This window comes from Somniosus microcephalus, chromosome 19 (assembly GCF_052327205.1).
Source record: "Somniosus microcephalus isolate GS21.2 chromosome 19, FLI_Smic_1.0, whole genome shotgun sequence".
NCBI lineage: Eukaryota > Metazoa > Chordata > Chondrichthyes > Squaliformes > Somniosidae > Somniosus > Somniosus microcephalus.
Window position 1 is genome coordinate 21,247,915 of NC_141005.1, and position 19,552 is coordinate 21,267,466.

Genomic DNA, 19,552 nt, shown 5'->3' on the forward strand with positions numbered 1-19,552 from the left:
AGAAACTCAACCCGACACTCCAGAAATGAGGCCTGGGGTATTTTAACTCCCAGTCCTCATTTAAATGTTGGATCTGTATTTGAAAAAGAAAGAATATAATAGGATATGAGAAAGAACAAGAAAATTGATCAGATTAGCAAGCTCCAGTTACAGAGCTAGCACTGGCACTGGCACAGGTACAGTGGGTCGAATGGCCTCCAGCTGTGCTACAAGTTCACTATTTCTATAACGCACATAGGTTCTTCCATGAAAATAGACTTTAGTTCATTTCAGGAAAGTGACATCTTTGCAACCCACTCATGACTTTGTTCCAAGTCTCTTTCTGCGTTTGACAGAGATTAGCTTTGTTACAGAGTTGCTCAAATTCACAAACCTTTGTCTTTTGCCACATCCTCCACTTCAACATTGCGCATCTCAGCCATGTATCCCAGCACTGTGAAAATTACGAAGCCGGACAGGAAACTAGTCAGACAGTTCACTAAACTGGTGACAATTGCGTCTCTGCAAGGGGGGAGGAAAAAAGCAGTCAAATTGACAAGCCAACAAGAAAATGCGGTTGACTCCATAGATCCCACTTTATGAGGCAAGGAGCTTCACCCACTGGTTGTGCATGTCGGGAAGCTGCAGGAGCAGTGCCCTTGGTTTCCATCCATTGATTTCAATGTGCCCCTGAGATTTCTTGATATGCGCAACGGGCAGGAAAGTATCCCCGTTGGCCTGGCAGAGCATACCCAGGAAATTTCCTCCCATGTGTATTATTCCATATATTATCAAGTAACCTTCTGATTGGTTGAAGACTGAGGGCTCGTGGTTCCACTCCGCTGCCACAGCAACGAGGGAGCAGGACTTCCCTTGTTCTGGCTATTCACATGCTGACCCCCATCACAATTCCCTGGATCAGGCAATTTTAAATAAAGTGGCAGGTGTCTGCACCAGTGCAGTTGAGGCCCCAGCTAGGTGGGGGAGGGTAGGACTTGTGGTGTTCAACATCCACTGGGGTCAAGTGTTGAAGAGTATTAAAACATTGGCCCTTTTTCATGAAGGTCAGTTGCCTTACAGCAACTAACTGCTTTCCAACCTTTCTAAATTTGGTAGATCCCACTTCTGCTTTCTTGAAGCATTGTACAGGAAACTCTCGTTTAAACGGCACCTAAATATCTGGAATTCTCTATTAACCGGCAAAATTCTCACTCTGAAAACAACACCTCAATAACCGGCAATGTTGCCGAGTCCGAGTCTCCCGCGGTGGCCGAGTTAGTCAGTGGGGGTAGTTCTCCAAACTGCCACTACTCGGCTTCTTGGTGCTGTCGGAAGTCGGAACACCTCAATACCCCTGTAACAGGAGTCTGACTCTCCCGCGCTGCCGGTTGTCTCTTCTGAGCCGCCATTTTACAGGGGTACTGTGTGTCTCCCACGCTGCTGGTAGTCATTGCATTGCATTACCCTCAACTGGCAGTACTATACTTAATCAAGCATCTTCCACCATCCATTTAACACAACATTCTGTAGGCGAGTACCCAATTATTGTATACTGCACATTTCTTGATTTTTTAATTTTTCTTTGTTAAAAATAGCCCCGGTAGATAACCCTCTCCATCATCCAGAATTTTTGATCAACCGGTAACACGCCGGTCCTGTCGGTGCCGGATACCAAAGAATTTCCTGTATTGTTGCATTATGTTGTGGGAACCAGAGGCGGGACTGCTGAGAATTCCCACAGGTCATGTCATCGCCAATCCCTCTTCCTTTCATGACATCAGATTTAAAGAGGCTGGATGCGTGAACTGCCCAACTCCATCTCCAACTATGGTGGCCCAGGCTTTCTGCCCCCTCCTGCTTGATTGGGGTGGATCCCCAGTAAGGTGAGCCCTGGAGATGCCCTTCGACCCCAGGCCTATTTCAGGCCCTGGAAATAACACCAGAGAAGCTATACCTCCCTCATTTGCGTGTTGTGGGATCAGCTATCTCAGCACAGATGAATGGTTGAACCTGGAACCTTCCTGGTCTGTTTGGAACAGTATCATTGAGCAGTCAGGGAAGTCTGTAATATGATTTTAAACACTTAGGACACTGTTTATTATTTTGCCCTACCGGTAACAGTTATTATGGAACTGGTTGTAGCTCGCTAAAGCCATGATGACTCCAAATCCAGGGCCCATAGAGAAGAAAATCTGGGTAGCTGCATCCACCCACACCTAAAGGAAAGAGTAAAAGGTCAGAAATTACCTGTGCAGATCGAAGGATACCCATCACAGCTAATATTGGAGACTAATTTATAACATCTGGAATTTACAACCTAACATCTAATCGGCCTTGCGAGCAGCTGACTGACTTGTAGTGAATGGATAGTATATGTTCTTCTGGGAATTTCTACTTGCTGATTGCCAAGTAACTTTTGAGCCCTTGATTCCCAGCCAGCAAAGCAGCAAGTTCTTGTCCTGGACACTTTGGGGGAAAAATTCAGTTGTTTGCGCCTCCCGTTAGCACCTTAAGAGGGCGCTAATGGGGCGCAAAGCAACTAGCGCCCGGGCGCGGCGATGTTTGCACTGCTCGTGAAATTAACTAGACATTTTGCGGCGGCGCTAAACACTACCGCCACGATCTCCTGCGCCGGCAGATCGTGACGTCAGTCGAGTGCGCAATGCCCAGGTAGCGCCCCGGACCGGATATTGAGTGGTGCCCCCTGCCTTACTGCCTGCCGCTAGCAACGACAGGTTGAGGGGAGCGTTTTGCAGTCAGGAAGGGACTGGGGGAGCGCTATTTAAAGGCGACCGCTTCCTGCCTTTTTTTGTTGGTGACATTTTTGCACCACGCATTCTGAGAGAGAGAGAGAGACTGACTTCTGGAGAGATTCAACGCTGTGTGATTGAGTTTTGGGTACTGAGCAGCACTTTGCAGGTTCATTTTGATTTGCCCTTCCTTGCTTCACCCACGCTCTGAGGTAGCGCCTCGCTCCTCGGCATTTGCGCCTTAAGACAGGTGTGAAGCGCCTGATTTAGCGCTCCAATCACCTCTGGGGCGATAAAAGCCAAGTTTGCCATCGGAGGCGATAATTAGCGCCAGGCGCTAAACTTTGCGCACGGCCGATAATGGCGCCCCAAACGGGGCGATACTGAATTTTTCCCCCTTTGTCACTTTAGCTTGCTGGTCTCACCTAGGGCTAAGCTGAACTGCTGGATGGAGCACCACATGACTGTAAGGATGGTGCCATTTTAAATAAAGGAAAAGTTCATAGGTAGAAAGGAAGCTTGTGTCATCCAGATCATCGTGTTTGAATCGTACCTCCTTCCCCGGGAGAAGGAGTCCCGTGGACCCTTTAACTTCCTCCCCTATCAGCTGAAATATGAGACCTGTTGAATGTGAGGAAGAAGAGCTATCCTTCCCTACCACCTGGGGAAAGAGATCCATGTACACCTGAACCTGGGGAAGGAGTGCCTGTTAACATCCTCCCCCGCACATTGTGGCTCGAAAGAATTAGAGGAGACTAAAACAAAATGCATGAATGTAAGTGACATTTATAAATGAATAAACCACATCAGCTAGTTCCTTTGAGGTTGCACGGTCAGTTCATTGTAAACCTGGGTGTCCCCTAAACTGTGCGTTCTTTACATGTTTATTAAACCGTGTGTTGTTATGTTGCAACAAAGCATGTTGCTGTGTCACAAAAATGTAATTGTGCTACTTACATGTGGCACCATCATGTCAAAAATGAGGTGCAGCTTTTCTGTTCTCTCTTTTTAGGCGCAGACTGTGAGGGAGGATTTCCACTGGTTACTGTTTCTAGCAAAATCATAAACATGTTGCAAAATGCATTTACTATTTCACTAGAAATAGCAAACAAAGGAAAGCCTCTCACTGTGTTCACAATGTTGCCAGTACGTAGCAACTTGAGAAAATCTTCCCTAGTGTCCCTTTCCCCCTTTGATGTTCTGCTCTCTGCCCTGAAGGTGCTGACACTTGCCGCATTATGGTTCCATAAATGCCAACAGCCCTACAAGACCTCTCCCGAGTGGCCATTATTCAGATGGTGGCCCTAGACAGTGAGTGCTGGCAGGCTATTTGACTGTGGGTGGTGTCATAGCTGAGTCCAATCCTACTCACAGCCAATGTCCACACCTGCACACTTTCCAGCACTGGCTGGTGATCCGGGGCAGGAACTCTGCCTGATTTTGCTAACTAAACACAGACTTAGGGGGTGATTTTCTCAATGGGGAGCTTTTGGAGGCAGGACTCCCACTTGTCGAGTTTCAGTCCCACCTCCATCAACTTCTGGCCAACCCACGCTATTTTCCCTTGATTGACCTTGTTAAGCCTGCCCAACGGGCTTAGCAGACCAATTAAGGGAAAGCTAGTTGCAGAGAACGTCAACGTATGACGTTTCATCTGTCAAAAATTTTTGACAGATGAATTGTCATCGTTTGACAGCTCTGTGAAGCTGTCAAACACTGACATTCTCTGTAGTTTGATGAAGTCTTGAATTCAAGGCCTCATCAAACTTCTTTCTTTTGCAGAAATGAGATGGTTGCTGCATTGGAGAATGCAACGGCCATCTGTCATCTCTGCCACGGAGGTGCGAGACTCTCTGCATACCCACCGACTGAAGCCTGCAGGAAGAAACAAAGGTAAGTAAACTTTTTCTAACACTTTCCACTTATCTTAGATACTCACCTCTCCACCCTTGCACCCATCACTCACCTCCACAGCACACTTTTGGACCCCTCCGACCCCCGCAGACCCACTACTCGCCTCAGTGACCTGGCAGGGTTCAGGGCCTTCGGGAAGTCCGCACTTGTGTGGGCAAAAAGGGGATAGTCCTATTTTCTGCCTAACAGGCAGTTAAGTGGATGTAATCCCTTCCTGCCTCCAAGGAGACGGGACCCGGCGCTGGACGGCTACCCGCCTCCTGACAAGATGGCATGGAGGCGGGTTGGGCACCAGCCCCCAAAATTCTGCCATTTTCCCGGCAGGCCCGCCTCCAGACCCCTCTCCCCAGGGCTGGCAAGATCGTGCCCTCTGAGTCAAACATAAGGTATTCTACTCTGTATGCTTCATTATTACACTAGAAGGTGGATTTAGCCACAACACCATTCAAGGGAACATTCTCCAATTCTTTGAGATTGTTGCAACTCACTTACACTTTTGTTGCTGGTCAGTTATCTAGTCAGCCACACCTGTGGAAATGAAATAGTATTCCATGAGGAGGCATTGAACATCCTTGTGTGTGTCGGCCCTATTGCAGATTCCAAACGGACAGAAGTTGAGTTAAATTTGCAAAACAATTGTTTTATATTGAGAAATCAAGGGGAAGGGCCAAGGCTCATAGGGGGAAAAATTCAGTTGTTTGCGCCTCCCGCCTTAAGAGGGCGCTAATGGGGCGCAAAGCAACTAGCGCCCGGGCACGGCGATGTTTGCGCCGCTCGCGAAATTAACTAGACATTTTGCAGCGGCGCTAAACACTACCGCCAAGATCTCCTGCGCCGGCAGATCGTGACGTCAGTCGAGTGCGCAACGCCCTGGTAGCACCCCAAACCGGATATTGAGTGGCGCCCCCTGCCTTACCGCCTGCCGCTAGCAACGACAGGTTGAGGGGAGCATTTTGCAGTCAGGAAGGAACTGGGGGAGCGCTATTTAAAGGCGACCGCTTCCTACCTTTCTTTGTTGGTGACATTTTTGCACCACACATTCTGAGAGAGAGAGAGAGAGACTTCTGGAGAGATTCAACGCTGTGTGAAGGAGTTTTGGGTACTGAGCAGCACTTTGCAGGTTCATTTTGATTTGCCCTTCCTTGCTTCGCCAGCGCTCTGAAGTTGCGCCTCGCTCCTCGGCCTTTGCGCTTTAAGACAGGTGTGAAGCACCTGATTTAGCGCTCCAATCGCCTCCAGGGGCAATAAAAGCCAAGTTTGCCGTCGGAGGCGATAATTAGCGCCAGGCGCTAAACTTTGCGCACGGCCGATAATGGTGCCCCAAACGGGGTGATACTGAATATTTCCCCCATAGTGCTGGACATCACCAAGGTTGAAAAGAGTAGCAAAAAAGATGACATAAATTGGGAAATGATGGCTAGATGACACCAAGGTTGTGTTTTAAATGCCTGTATAATTTGTAAACTGTCGGAGGAAGGAAAGACTGGGAGATGCAGTTGAGAAATTCTCGGGTAGCAGTCTTTAATTACAGAAAGCAAATCTATTATAAAAACGGTCATCACGAAGCAAGAACCGCATGAACAAAGGCTGCACATAAACCAGATGTGTGCTTCAATATATGATTTACATTTGCAAGGGCCTCTCTCTTGTTCCGATGGAATAATAAACTCATTTACCTTTTAGAGCTCCCATCCACCCAGGGATGAGCACTTGTCTGTAGCTAAGCCTGTGGTTAATGGATAAAAAGAGCCCAGCTGTCTGCAGGGATGAGGCACATAATGAACGTGAGAGCAAGAGTGCTATTGCAACAGTGATTCATGTAGCAAGATGCTACAATCCAGGCCAGATTGTGCAATTAGATTTCATTTAATTTTATCAAAAAATATCAATATTTGGAAGAAATGATTACCAACATTGAAGAAGGATGGCTCATTTTGCAATGTGTAATGACATCGTAAAGATTTTGCTGGTCAGTATTTCATAAAGGCATTTTTTTTTACTATAAATACTCACCAAAGAAATTTTCACAAATATGTTTATGATGGCAACGATACCAGCTCTCGTCCCTGTTATAAGCAATGCTGGAAACCATTTGCACCATGCAGAAAGTTAAATAGATTTGTGATATACTAAAGGGCATTATCTTCATTGAAAAAGTTTTTTGGCCAGTGAGAAAGTAGAGCTGGAAGAGATATGGATCATTTTGTTTCATGTCGGCATTAAGAGAAAGTAATAGGATGTTCTATATTAAAGTGATTCATATTTATATGGCACATGTATGTAAACCATTGTTTATTTATGAAGAGAGTACCACTCTTAATGGAAGGTAAGGAAAAGGCAGGAGTGTTGCAACATATTGCAGTCCAGAAGTAGAGATCAGATAAATGGAATGCAAGGAAAGCTAGTTGCATTGTAGATGATCCTTCTCTCAACTCTAGTCTCCAGCCTCTCCCTCCATTGCAACTTTTCTTGTTTCTCTCTTTCTCTATTTTATCAAAGCACTATGGTTATTATGATTTTTAACTTTATCTCTTATTTCTCATAACCTACAAATACGCTGACCCACGCACTCTCCTGAAATCTCACTGCATTAAAATCAAGATTCATATTGCTCCATCCCCCACTGTAATTCTTGCCTGGTACACCAAATCAGAGGAGGCAGCTCAGAAACTGCAGTATGAGCTGGAAAAAATACATATGTGAGCAAAGCAACGGCAGATGAAACTTAATGCAGACATGTGTAAAACGATGCACATATAAAGGAAAAAGTGGCGACATGCGTATTCCATGAATGTGTAGAAATAGCTAAGGATGAAGTTGAAAGACACCTAAGGATCTCAGTTGACTTAATGCTGAATATGTCAACACACAAAAAGCAGCAATCAACAAAGCTAATACAATGTTGAACTATATAGCCAAAACAGTAGAATATAAGCGAGAGGAAGTCATGATCAAACTGGACAATGCTCTGGTCAGACTACATCTTGAATACTGCTGGTGACTGAGACAGGAGGAAGACATTTATCCACTGGAGGCAGTGCATAGAAGTGTCATGAGTCTGATTGTTGGTGTTAGAGATTTGATTTATGAGGAAATACTGGATGCACTTGGGTTTTTCAGCCTGGAAAGAAGGCATCTGAGAGGTGATCTTATAGAGGCACATAACAGAATAGTTCAATTGCGAGAGTAGGGCAAGGGAATACAGGTCCAGACTAGTAAAAGGTAAATTTGGGACAGATATTGGGACGTTCTTCACACAGAGCGATCAACTTATGGAATGAACTTAGAGTTGCGGAGGCAAGAACCCTGAAATCATTTTTTAAAATATATTTGGATGTTGTAGTGGGGGTCTTTATGAATGAAAAGATTGATCTTTTTTCATCTATAATTATCTTGTGAAGATGACTCAGCAGCTCTGCCTCCCTCAACTTGTCGATTCACTCACGTACATGGAGGAGATAAAAACCTATGTGTGGTACTGTCTCTGGGAAATAATGGAGAATGCTGAATTTGGTAATACTTTCAGCACATCCTTCTCATACTGCAGCTTAGCTCTTCAGTGATCATGAATGGCAAGTTCGTCACCACTTTTGACCCATCCACGGGAACAAAAAAATGGTGTTGCTATTTCTGCTGTTCTTTGTTTTTTGTACTTGAACTTCTAACTGTGCAACTGCAAGCTAATCCAGAAATAAGAGGGTTTGTGCTTGTAAGAATGGAGCACAGTGCAGCTTGTAAATATTAGTGCTGGCTAAAGATGGGCCAGTGCTGTTGCAGATTATTGCACAGGTACCTGACCTGTATAGGCAATACTTGCATTATATGTGCAGGACCATTACAAGAAAAGTTCCAACTTTCCAAGAAATGGTAATATCCAATCTCTTTCCTATGTCTTCTAAAGATGTTCTTGGAACTAATACCAGACCAAAGTAGTACAGGAATATAAAATATAGGGTTGATCCAGATGAGTACATTTTGACACTGGTCTAACCCTATGTCTTAGATAATCAACACCACAACCTTCAAAATGCCTCCCCATAAAAACAGTCATCAGGTTAGAGTGAATAACCATCCAACCTCCTATATAACATAAAAATATATGCCTATGCACCCCTACAGAAATTGGAACTTATATATCCTAACAAAAAATATAGATTTTAGAAGGTGTTAAAACTGCAGTATGATATAAGCCTAGTGGGTGCAATAATTCTTGACCACAAAATAATTATTTCAGAGCTTTTCTGTCTCCTTCGTTATGTGTACTCACACCTGTGTCCAACAGCTTCTTCCAGTTCGGTTTGAGGTAAAAGACCACACCTCGCCATGCTCCAGGTAAGGTGGCTCCCCGCACCAAAAGGATGAAAAGCACCAGATATGGCAGTGTGGCAGTCACCCAGACTATCTGCAACAGATGCAAGATATTGGATTAAAAAACTAAAAGTTGGAACCTTTCTGTAATGTGTAATGAAAGTTGGACGCGTATTTGGACCAATTTAAGACTGAGGCTTTGATCTCCTTGATGGGTTTCTACCCTCTTATAAGTATTGGGGTTACAGCTATGAACATTGCAGTGTTTAATCACAGCCACATCCAGTCAGACCGTATCAGAAAAGCTTCCCAAAATTAAACTGTTTAACAACGTACAGAAGTTAGCAGAAATATATTTGTCGGTTTACTGTCACCAAAAATAGTTGCTTGTGAAAAGCTGGCAGGAGGATGACCACAACTTTGGAAGTGTCGATCTTTTCCTCACAATTGTTCTGTATTTACACAGTGAGAAGAAATCTGCACAACTTGTGGACCCACTTAAAACCATAGCAGAGTCATTTATTTTCTGGCACTACCAATAAGGATATCACTCAAATTTGTAGAATTCACAAGTATGGTGTGCAAACATGCTCCTACGCCTGTTTGCACCAGCCGTAAAATTTTCAGGCGTAATTGGTGGGCAATTAGCCCAACTCTGTGCCAGCAATTAGGATTTCAATGTCGGAGCGGATGATCTGTCAAGCAGGAACTTGACAGATCACAAGTTTGGGATTTAGTGCATGCGCAAGTGCCTGCGGAAATCCTGAATTTGCTGCCCATTTCAAAGGTGGTATGGCGCCATACTCTATCATACCGACCACAAATTCTGCCCCAATATCTCTGTAACATGCCCCTCCCTAAAGCACCCTTCTTGCTATAATACACCCCTCTCTCTATAATACACCCCTCTCTGTAATGCTGTCCTTTCTGCGTTTCAGTTCCTCTCTGTAACACATCCCTCTCTATAAGACACTGCTTTGTATGACATGCCTCTCTCTTTGACCCCTTTCTGTAACATGCTCCTCCCTGTAACACTTTTCATGGTGCCCCAAATAAACTGTTACAGAGGCTTATTCATTGCAGTTTCACTATGTTCTTGTGAGATATCATGGATTATAATAGCCATCTCGTCAAAAAGACATTACCAGATGCTTTGACACATCAAACAAACCTTTCCAGATGTTTTGACTCCCTTCCAGAGGCTGAAGTAAACAACAGTAAATACAACAAAGAGGCACAAGAGAAGCTGCCAGCGGACCACACCCACATAATGCAACCCCTTGGATTTATGAATCTCCAGAACATTCCGTCTAAAAGCAAGAGAAAAACATAAACGAAGAATATACATCACTAATTTCTATAGAACGACAGTAATCACATTTCAAAAGTAATTAATTTGTCGGTGTCAGTTTCTGACTCAGAAGGTTGTGGTAACAAGTCCCACTGCTGAATTGACCACATATCTGGGTTGAGACTTCACCGCAGTACTGAGGATTGGCGCATTCTCAGCGGTGCTGTCTTTTAAGTGAGATGTTAAAACTATCTACCAGCTCAGGTGGCTATGAAAGATCCCATGGTACTATTTGAAGACGAGCAGAGAGGTATCCTGGCCAACATTCTTCCCTCAGCCAACATGACCAAAATCTAACTATTCTGATGAAACGTTCTGACAAAAGGTCATCGACCTGAAACATTAACACTGTTCCTCTCTCCACAGACTCTGCCTGACCTGCTGAGTATTTCCAGCATTTTCTGTTTTTATTTCAGATTTCCAGCATCTGCAGTATTTTGCTTTTCTATCTAACTATTCAGTTATTTGCTGTTGGTGGGCCATATTTTGTTCAAATTGGCTGCTGTTTGCCCTCATGACAACAGTGACTACACTTCAGGAAGTAATTAATTGGTTGTGAAGTGCTCTGGGATGTCTTGAGGGCATAAAAACACACTATATAAATGCAAGGTCCTTTTTCATTGGAAGTGAAGTGCGTTGGGACATCCTGAGGATGTGATAAAACACAATATAAATGCAAATGGTTCCTGAGAGCTGGACTTCAACCACGATCTCAGAAGTGACCAAGTTATTTGCCTCCACAGGCAGTGAGCAGTTTACATACTGATACTACAGTACTGTCACTCCAGTTTACCTTGTTGGCATCATTTCGGTGGTTTCACTCCATGGTATACATCTCCACTGAGCCACATCCAGAACATGGCAGATTAACATGCTCCCATGATAGCTTAGTGGTTAGACGCAATACCCAATGTGATCTTCAGCATTACAGAGCAGGTAGGTGCCGGTTTTGATTCCCGGTCTGTTCTCAATTAATTGATCTCAGTCCAAACACTACAATTGGCCTCAGTGTCCTTTGGCTAGGGACCAGTAAAATCAGCCAGGATCCCACTTCTGATTGGAAAATGAGCACGTAGATATGCTGAGTGAGTACACAAATCTGTTCAACTGGAAGGATCCAAAAGATGAATAGCCTGACAGCACTCTCTATGTGGAATGTCCACTTGGGTGAATGCTTCATGCTGGCATTGGGTGCAAAAAATGGATAATTTTTCATTCCCAAGAACTTAAATCCCACCTTGACAAATACAACAACCTCCCCCTCCCCATTCTTACCCCACAAACTTTTTCTATAGGGATCAAGGGATATGGGGAGAAGGCAGGGACAGGGTACTGAATTTGAATGATCAGCCATGATCTCATTGAATGGGGGAGCAGGCTCGAGGGGCCGAATGGCCTACTCCTGCTCCTAGCTTCTATTTTCTATATAAACCCCCCTCCCCCCGCCGCCCCCCCCCCCAGCCCTTTGGAATCAGTATCACTGCTTAAACACTAGCCACTTACATGCACTTACATAAAAAACTCTTCAGCTGGAGATTTGGAGAAGTTATTCCAGGAGACATTATTCTTGCCAAAGTAGTTGGTGCAGTTGGGTGTATTCCAAGGATTGTCACAGTTAGTCCAGGGCAAGGTGGCCGTGAATGAACAGTAGAAGTAGTAGAGAGCCCAGGATATGATGGTATTGTAGTAAAAGGAGACATACAGAGATATGATACAGATCGCGTATCCAATCCCTAAAAAACAATACACGTTGGTAATTTGGAGAGGCTGAATTTAGCAATGGTACTCATAATGTGGCCTGGAAGCCATTTGCAACCTGCCTTGCCTCGACCTGTGGCTCTCAACCACCTTATTGCTTTATTTTCCACTATTCAAAGTCTGCCTGGTTGTCTGATATTGTCCACACTTAAATTCAATATTATTCCTTCTCCTTTGCTGCTCTTTAGCAAAAGAAGACAAGGAAACATTATTAGGAGGCAGGCTTACCCTTGGTATCGCAGTTTCCATAAAGGAAGTGAAAAGGTCCAGTCACCCCGCTGTGACCCAGTCACCCCATAGTACTGTGCACGGTTCTGGTGTCCATATTATTAAAAAGGCACCGGAGAAGATGTAAAAAACATCACGAGGATGATCCCAAAACTGAGAGGATCTACTTATCAGGAAAGGCTGAACAGGCTGAGGCTCTTTTCTCTAGTAAAGAGAAGGCTGAGGGGTGACCTGATAGAGGTCTTTAAGATAATGAAAGGATTTGATAGGGTAGACTTGGAGAAAATATTTCCACTTGTGGGGGAGTCCAAAATTAGAAGTAATAAATATAAGATAGTCACTAATAAATCCAATAAGGAATTCAGGAGAACCTTTGTCACCCAAAGAGTGCTAAGAATATAGAACGCGCTACCACATGGAATAGTTGAGGTGAAGTGCATAGATGCATTTAAGGGGAAGCTAGTTAAGCACATGAGGGAGAAAGGAATAGAAGGATATGCTGAGAGGGTTAGATGAAGTAGGGTGGGAGGAGGTTTGTATGGAGCATAAATGCCGGCATAGACCAGTTGGGCCGAATGGCCTGTTTCTGTGCTGTAGATTCTATGTAACTCTATCTCTGTAATAGGATTGTAGTCCTGTAGTTTTTTTCCCCCTGATGGCCTCCACACAGAAACACCCCACAATGGCATTACTGAAATCAGGAGTCCACCATGCCAAAAATCACAGGCACAGACTCATTTCCCATCATGTGTGGTGGAGGATATTTCTTGAAAGTAACTCTCAAGGAAGACATTAGTTGGGATTGTGGCACTTGCTGAATGATTAGTGGGTTACAACTAGTTGATTTACCTGCAACATAATATCCCAAAGAAGATCTCTCCCATGGAAGACCAGGTGAGTCAAAAATTGTTCCATTCTCTTCTTGTACTTGGGGCTTAACCTTCAGTTATGTTGTTTAGAAATTATTTTATTGGCAGCCCTGCAGCCAAGATCACTAATTCTGAGTGTTGTTGTTTCCCCGCCAACACCTCTCTAGCCTAGGGGTGCTGGAGGCAATTTAATGCCACCACTACTGTCCTGGTCATCATAGGCTAACTCAGCACTGCCTGGGGGATCCACACTGGGACCTTCCTGATTGTATGACTCCTTACGAATCTACATGTTACATTTACCCACAACGCCATTTGGTGGGAGCTTAGAGCACATTAAATAAAAACTAGATTAGAATACTGAGTCTGGATTATCATAACGTCAGTGGGCAGGAAGAGAGTAATTTAGTAGAAACAAGTTATTTTTTTACTCAGTAACAATACTCTTGCATACATTAGAAGGACTGAACATAGCTGGAATTTAGATTTTTTCACAAATATAAGAACTTGTTTCAATTGTTCATTTTTGAATAAAAACTTGTACTTCTTAAAATCCCGCGTTTGAACTGTTAGAATCTTTACTTCCGGTAAACACAACTTCAGTATACCAATTGACCAGGTTTTCCAGTTTATTGTTTCAGTGCTCTTTTCCGTGTGTCTTGTTTGTATACAAGATGCAATGATTTTATAATTGCTGTATGCTATAATGATGCCTGCTTTTGGTGTACTCACCTTTAAATATTGGGCATATCCTCTTCCAAACTGGAATGACGCCTGTTCTCTGGTACTGTCCCAAGGCCAGCTCCATGTAGAACAGAGGAATTCCCCCAAACATTGCCATTAAGGTGTAGGGGATGAGAAAAGCACCTGGAATTAACAACAGGAACCAAATTTATGAAAACAGTATGAGAAATAATCAAGTCATCGAGCACTAATCTATTAAACTCAGGGTCCAGTACTCTGTAGAGATATAGAAACCGCATAATGTACAATGGTAACTGTCCAGTTTCTAATATACTTATTCACTGCACAGTGACAACTACGGCAATGTACAATGGCAACTACTCCAATGTGCAATGACATTTAATCCGATGTAGTAAATACACCAATGTATAATAACTAGCCCACTGTGCAATGATAACTACCCAATGTGCAATGACAGGCACTCCACTGTATAATGACCAACATCCCAGTGTACAAAGACACGCGTCCCAAACGTGCAATGACAACTAGCCCAGTGCACAGTGACATCTACCCTAAGGTGCAATGACAACCACCCAGTGTACAATGGAAACTGTCCACTCTCCGGGCCAAGGTGTTTAAGTTGGAACATTTATAAGGGAAAATTGACACAAAGGCGCGCAGTTGGGAGATTAGTGTTCATTTTCAATCACATATAGACTTACATTTAATAGCAGAGATAGAGAGAGAGGGAAATAGTTCTATAACTATATCTCAGGACATGTAATCTGAAAAAAAGTTACATGTATTAGATACTACCAAAAAAGACTCAATACACTATTTTCAGATTTCGGTATAAAAAGGTAGAACAAGTATTCTGTTTTAGTTATTTGGGTATTTTTCTTGCAGTCTTGTTACTTTCAATGTGACCAACACTTAAAATTGTTATAAGCGCCGCTCCAATCAGTTCCAAACGAAGATTCAACTCCTGCTTCTTTGGGATCATTCTCAGCTTGCTCCAGACACAGGTTTATGGGGAATATCGCCTCGAAAACCTGGACAGGAGCTCCGCTCGAGTGTAGGGGAAGGAAATGGATAGAATTCGCACTGGGAGCTGTTAAATGCCCAGTAAGTCTCTTCAGGGCGAACCCACAGGGTCCACTTCACCTTGTATCTATTAAAGTCGATATGAACTCTCCATTTTGTCAGTGACTTATGCCTGTGTGTGTATATATAGCACAAGATGCTATATATATTGTAATTGTCACATCCATAACTCAGAATATGCCGCAAGGTGTGAGATTTACAAAGTAAAAATTACCCTTTAAAATGAAATCTTCTGTAGCAACAGATTCTTGTAAGATAAGAGGGTACAAGTGGACTGGAAGTGAACCATTCCCGAGTGTGACGCCGCCAGTATTCACATACACACCAACAGTAGTAATCTGGGTAGCCCCATTTCCTAGATTTTACATTCCCGATCTTTTCTAAATGTGTTTTATGTTATTTAACCAACTATAACAATTTTTCCAGCTGTAATGACTCAAACTGTTACCGAATTGGCGCGTTTCCCTTTCCCTGGGAACGGAAACACTAACTCAGTGGGATCAGGAATAGGCACTTCGTGCTCAATAATAATGCTTTAAGTCTAGCATTACTTCTATCTACCTATCCGTGCTGTCTAACTACCTACCCGTCTATCCACCCAACCATCCATTCGCCTATCTGTCCATCCAACTGTCTATATATGTCTAATGTAAGAAATCACACAACACCAGGTTATAGTCCAACAGCTTTATTTGAAATCACAAGCTTTCGGAGCGCTGCTCCTTCTTCAGGTGTCTAGCCATCGATCTGTTTATCCCTGTTCATCCATCCATCTACCTCTCCATCTGAACAATCTGTCCATCCGTCTATTCTTCTAGCTACCTACCTATAACATGCTGGATTTACATAGATACATAGAGATAGGAACAGGAGTAGGCCATTCGGCCCTTCGAGCCTGCTCCGCCATTCAATGAGATCATGGCTGATCTTCGTCTGAGATCATAGCTGATCTTACCAGTTCAGTACCCCGTCCCCGCCTTTTCTCCGTAACCCTTAATCCCCTTAGCCTTCAGAAATATATCCAATTCTCTCTTGAAAATATTTATTGAATTAACCTTCACAGCCCTCTGTGGCAGGGAATTCCACAGGCTCACCACTCTTTGAGTGAAGAAATTCTTCCTCATCTCTGTTTTAAATGATTTGCCCGCTATTTTTAGACTGTGGCCCCTGGTTCTGTGCTCCCCGGCCATTGGAAACATTCTCTCTGAATTCAGCCTGTCCAGGCCTGCCATAATTTTATATGTTTCGATGAGATCCCCTCTCAATCTTCTAAACTCCAGTGAGTACAAGCCCAAACTATTTAATCTCTCTTCGTAGGTCATTCCCGCCATTCCAGGTATCAGCCTGGTGAATCGCCGTTGCACTCTTTCCATGGCAAGAACATCCTTCCGCAGATGGGGCGACCAAAACTGTACACAATACTCCAGATGCGGTCTCACCAGCACCTTGTACAGCTGTAGTAAGGTATCCCTATTCCTATACTCGAACCCCCTTGATATGAAGGCCAACATACCATTTGCCTTCTTAATCGCCTGTTGCACCTGCATGCTCTCCTTCAGTGACTGGTGCACAAGAACACCCAGGTCCCTCTGCACTTCCCCATCTCCCAATCTATTGCCATTTAGATAATAATCTACCCTCCTGTTTTTACCCCCAAAGTGGATAACCTCGCATTTATCCACATTATAGTGCATCTGCCACGTATCCGCCCATTCCCCCAACCTGTCCAAATCGCACTGTAGCCTCCTGACATCCTCATCAGAGCCCACCCCTCCTCCTAGTTTAGTGTCGTCAGCGAATTTGGAAATATTGCATCCAATTCCCTGATCCAGATCATTTATATATATTGTGAACAGCTGGGGTCCCAGGACAGATCCTTGCGGCACCCCGCTGGTCACTGCCTGCCACTCCGAAAACGAGCCGTTTATTCCAACTCTCTGTTTTCTATCTGCCAGCCAGTTCTCTATCCACGTTAATACTTTGCCCCCAATCCCATGAGCCTTAATTTTGCATGATAATCTTTTGTGTGGAACCTTATCGAAGGCTTTCTGGAAGTCAAGGTACACCACATCCACTGGCTCTCCCCCATCTATTCTACCAGTTACCTCCTCAAAAAATTCCAGCAGATTAGTCAAACACGATTTACCCTTTGTAAATCCATGTTGACTCTGTCCGATCCTTTCCCCATTTGTCAAGTGCTCCGCTATTTTATCCTTAATAATGGACTCTAGCATTTTGCCCACAACCGATGTAAGGCTTACTGGTCTATAATTCCCTGCTTTCTCTCTACCCCCCTTTTTAAATATTGGGGTAACATTAGCTACCCTCCAATCCACGGGTACTGTTCCCGAGTCAATGGAGTTCCGGAAGATGATCCTTAGAGCATCTGCTATCTCCAGGGCCACCTCCTTAAGTACCCTAGGATGTAGTTTATCAGGCCCCGGGGATTTGTCGGCCTTCAGTCCCCTCAACTTACCCAACACCATATCCCTAGAGATACTAATTTCTGTCAGCTCCTCCCTCTCATTAGTCCCTATGTTTGCCGATATTCCTGGGAGGTTATTTGTGTCCTCCTTTGTGAATACAGAACCAAAGTATGAGTTTAATTGGTCTGCCATTTCCTTATTCTCCATTATATATTCTCCCGAATCGGACTGCAAGGGACCGACTTGGGATTTTACCAGTCTTTTCCTCCTGATATACCGATAAAAGCTTTTGCAGTCTGTCTTTATGTTTGCTGCAAGTTTACTTTCGTATTCTATTTTCCCCTTCCTGATTAATCCCTTTGTCCTCTTTTGCTGTATCCTGTACTGCCCCCAATCTTCCGGTCTGGTGCTTTTTTTTGCCAGTTGATATGCCCTTTTTTTTTATTTTATGCTGTCCCTAATTTCCCTCGTTATCCACGGTTGAGTCACCTTTTTAGGTTTAGTTTTATGCCAAACCGGTATAAACATGTTCTGGAATTCTTCCATTCTATCTTTGAATGCTTGCCATTGTCTATCCACTGTCAATCCCCCCAGAAACACCACCCAATCAATCTTACCCAATTCCCGTCTCATACCCTCGTAATTCCCTTTATTTAAGTTCTGGACCTTAGTCTCTGATTCAATTTCCTCACTCTCCATCTCGACTGAGAGCTCGATCATATTATGATCGCTCTGACCCAAGGGGCCTCGTACAAGAAGATTGCTGATAAGTCCCTTCTCATTGCACAATACCCAGTCTAAAATGGCCTGATCTCGAGTCGGCTCCTCGACATATTGGTCCAGATAACCGTCCCGAAAACATTCCAGGAATTCCTCCTCCTCAGAATTTTTACTAATTTGGGTAGTCCAATCAATATGTAAATTAAAGTCACCCATGATGACAGCTGTGCTCTTATCGCACGCTTCTCTAATTTCCCTTTTTATGCCTTCCCTCACCTCCATATTACTATTTGGAGGCCTATATATCACACCCACTAACGTTTTCCTCCCCTTGCTATTTCTCATTTCTACCCATACAGATTCCGTTTCATCCGTGTTAATATCCTTCCTTTCCATTGCATTAATCCCCTCCTTTACCAGCAATGCTACCCCACCTCCCCTACCTTTTTGCCGATCCTTCCTAAATATTGTATATCCCTGGATGTTAAGTTCCCAGCCTTGCCCACCCTGCAGCCACGTTTCTGTAATCCCAATCAAATCATACTTGTTTACCTCTATTTCCACAACTAATTCATCCACCTTGTTCCTAATGCTTCTAGCATTAAGATACAAAGCCTTCAGGCTTGCTTTTTTCACACTCTCATTATGAATTAGTTTGGCCCTTTGTGTTTCTCTCCTTTGCTTATTGCTTCTCACCTTTCTACCATCTATTTCTGACTTCATATGACTTCCCTCTTTTCCACTACCTAGGTTCCCATCCCCCTGCCAAATTAGTTTAAATCCTCCCGAACCGCCCTAGAAAATATTACCCCGAGGACATCGGCTCCCTCACAGTTCAGGTGTAGACCGTCCCCTTGGTACAGGTCACTCCTCCCCAAGAACTGGTTCCAATGCCTCAGGAATTTAAATCCCTCTCCCTTGCACCACTGCTCAAGCCACGTATTTAGCTTATCTATCTTACTCTCTCTAAACTTATTAGCTCGTGATCCTATACTTCCCAACACACTGTGGCAATGTATTCCGTGTTTAACTAATGGGAATCAAAACTACTGCCTTTGCTTTGCACCTACCAGTATAGTATAGTATTGACCGGGAGAACAGCTGAGAGCCGAGATGACATCGCCCCGTCAAGTTGTCGCAGAGTGGACAAAGGCGACAGTTCCACACAGAAGGGATCAGTTGACTGAAAACCGAGCTGCTCCCTGACCCTGTACTCCCGGAGGGATTCGGTCTGACTCTGCACCAGGCAGCTTTATCCCGGCACCACTGTGTGTGTGTGTGTGTGTGTGACAAACCTTGTAAAGGTCCGGGCGCCAAAGTGTAACGACATCAGTAACCTACAATAATGAAGTAAATGAAAAGCGAACCGCACAGATTCCTGGTTCAGGACTGAGACCAGGGAGATGGAATCTGACCAGTGGGGACCATGAAGAGGTGGCTGGGCTGAATGGCCATTCCGAA

The 19,552-nt window shown here is 44.1% G+C and overlaps 1 protein-coding gene across 1 annotated transcript in view; it reads right to left on the minus strand.

The window, feature by feature from the left end:
• slc6a4b (solute carrier family 6 member 4b) overlaps positions 1–19,552 on the minus strand; it is a 55,366-nt gene that overhangs the window by 14,013 nt on the left and 21,801 nt on the right. The window contains exons 5-10 of the mRNA XM_085962174.1: positions 13,890–14,024; positions 11,816–12,035; positions 10,123–10,261; positions 8,911–9,045; positions 2,092–2,195; positions 374–501 (exon numbers count right to left, since the gene is read on the minus strand). Coding sequence (XP_085818300.1) covers positions 374–501; positions 2,092–2,195; positions 8,911–9,045; positions 10,123–10,261; positions 11,816–12,035; positions 13,890–14,024 — 861 coding nt within the window. The remainder of the gene's footprint in view (positions 1–373; positions 502–2,091; positions 2,196–8,910; positions 9,046–10,122; positions 10,262–11,815; positions 12,036–13,889; positions 14,025–19,552) is intronic.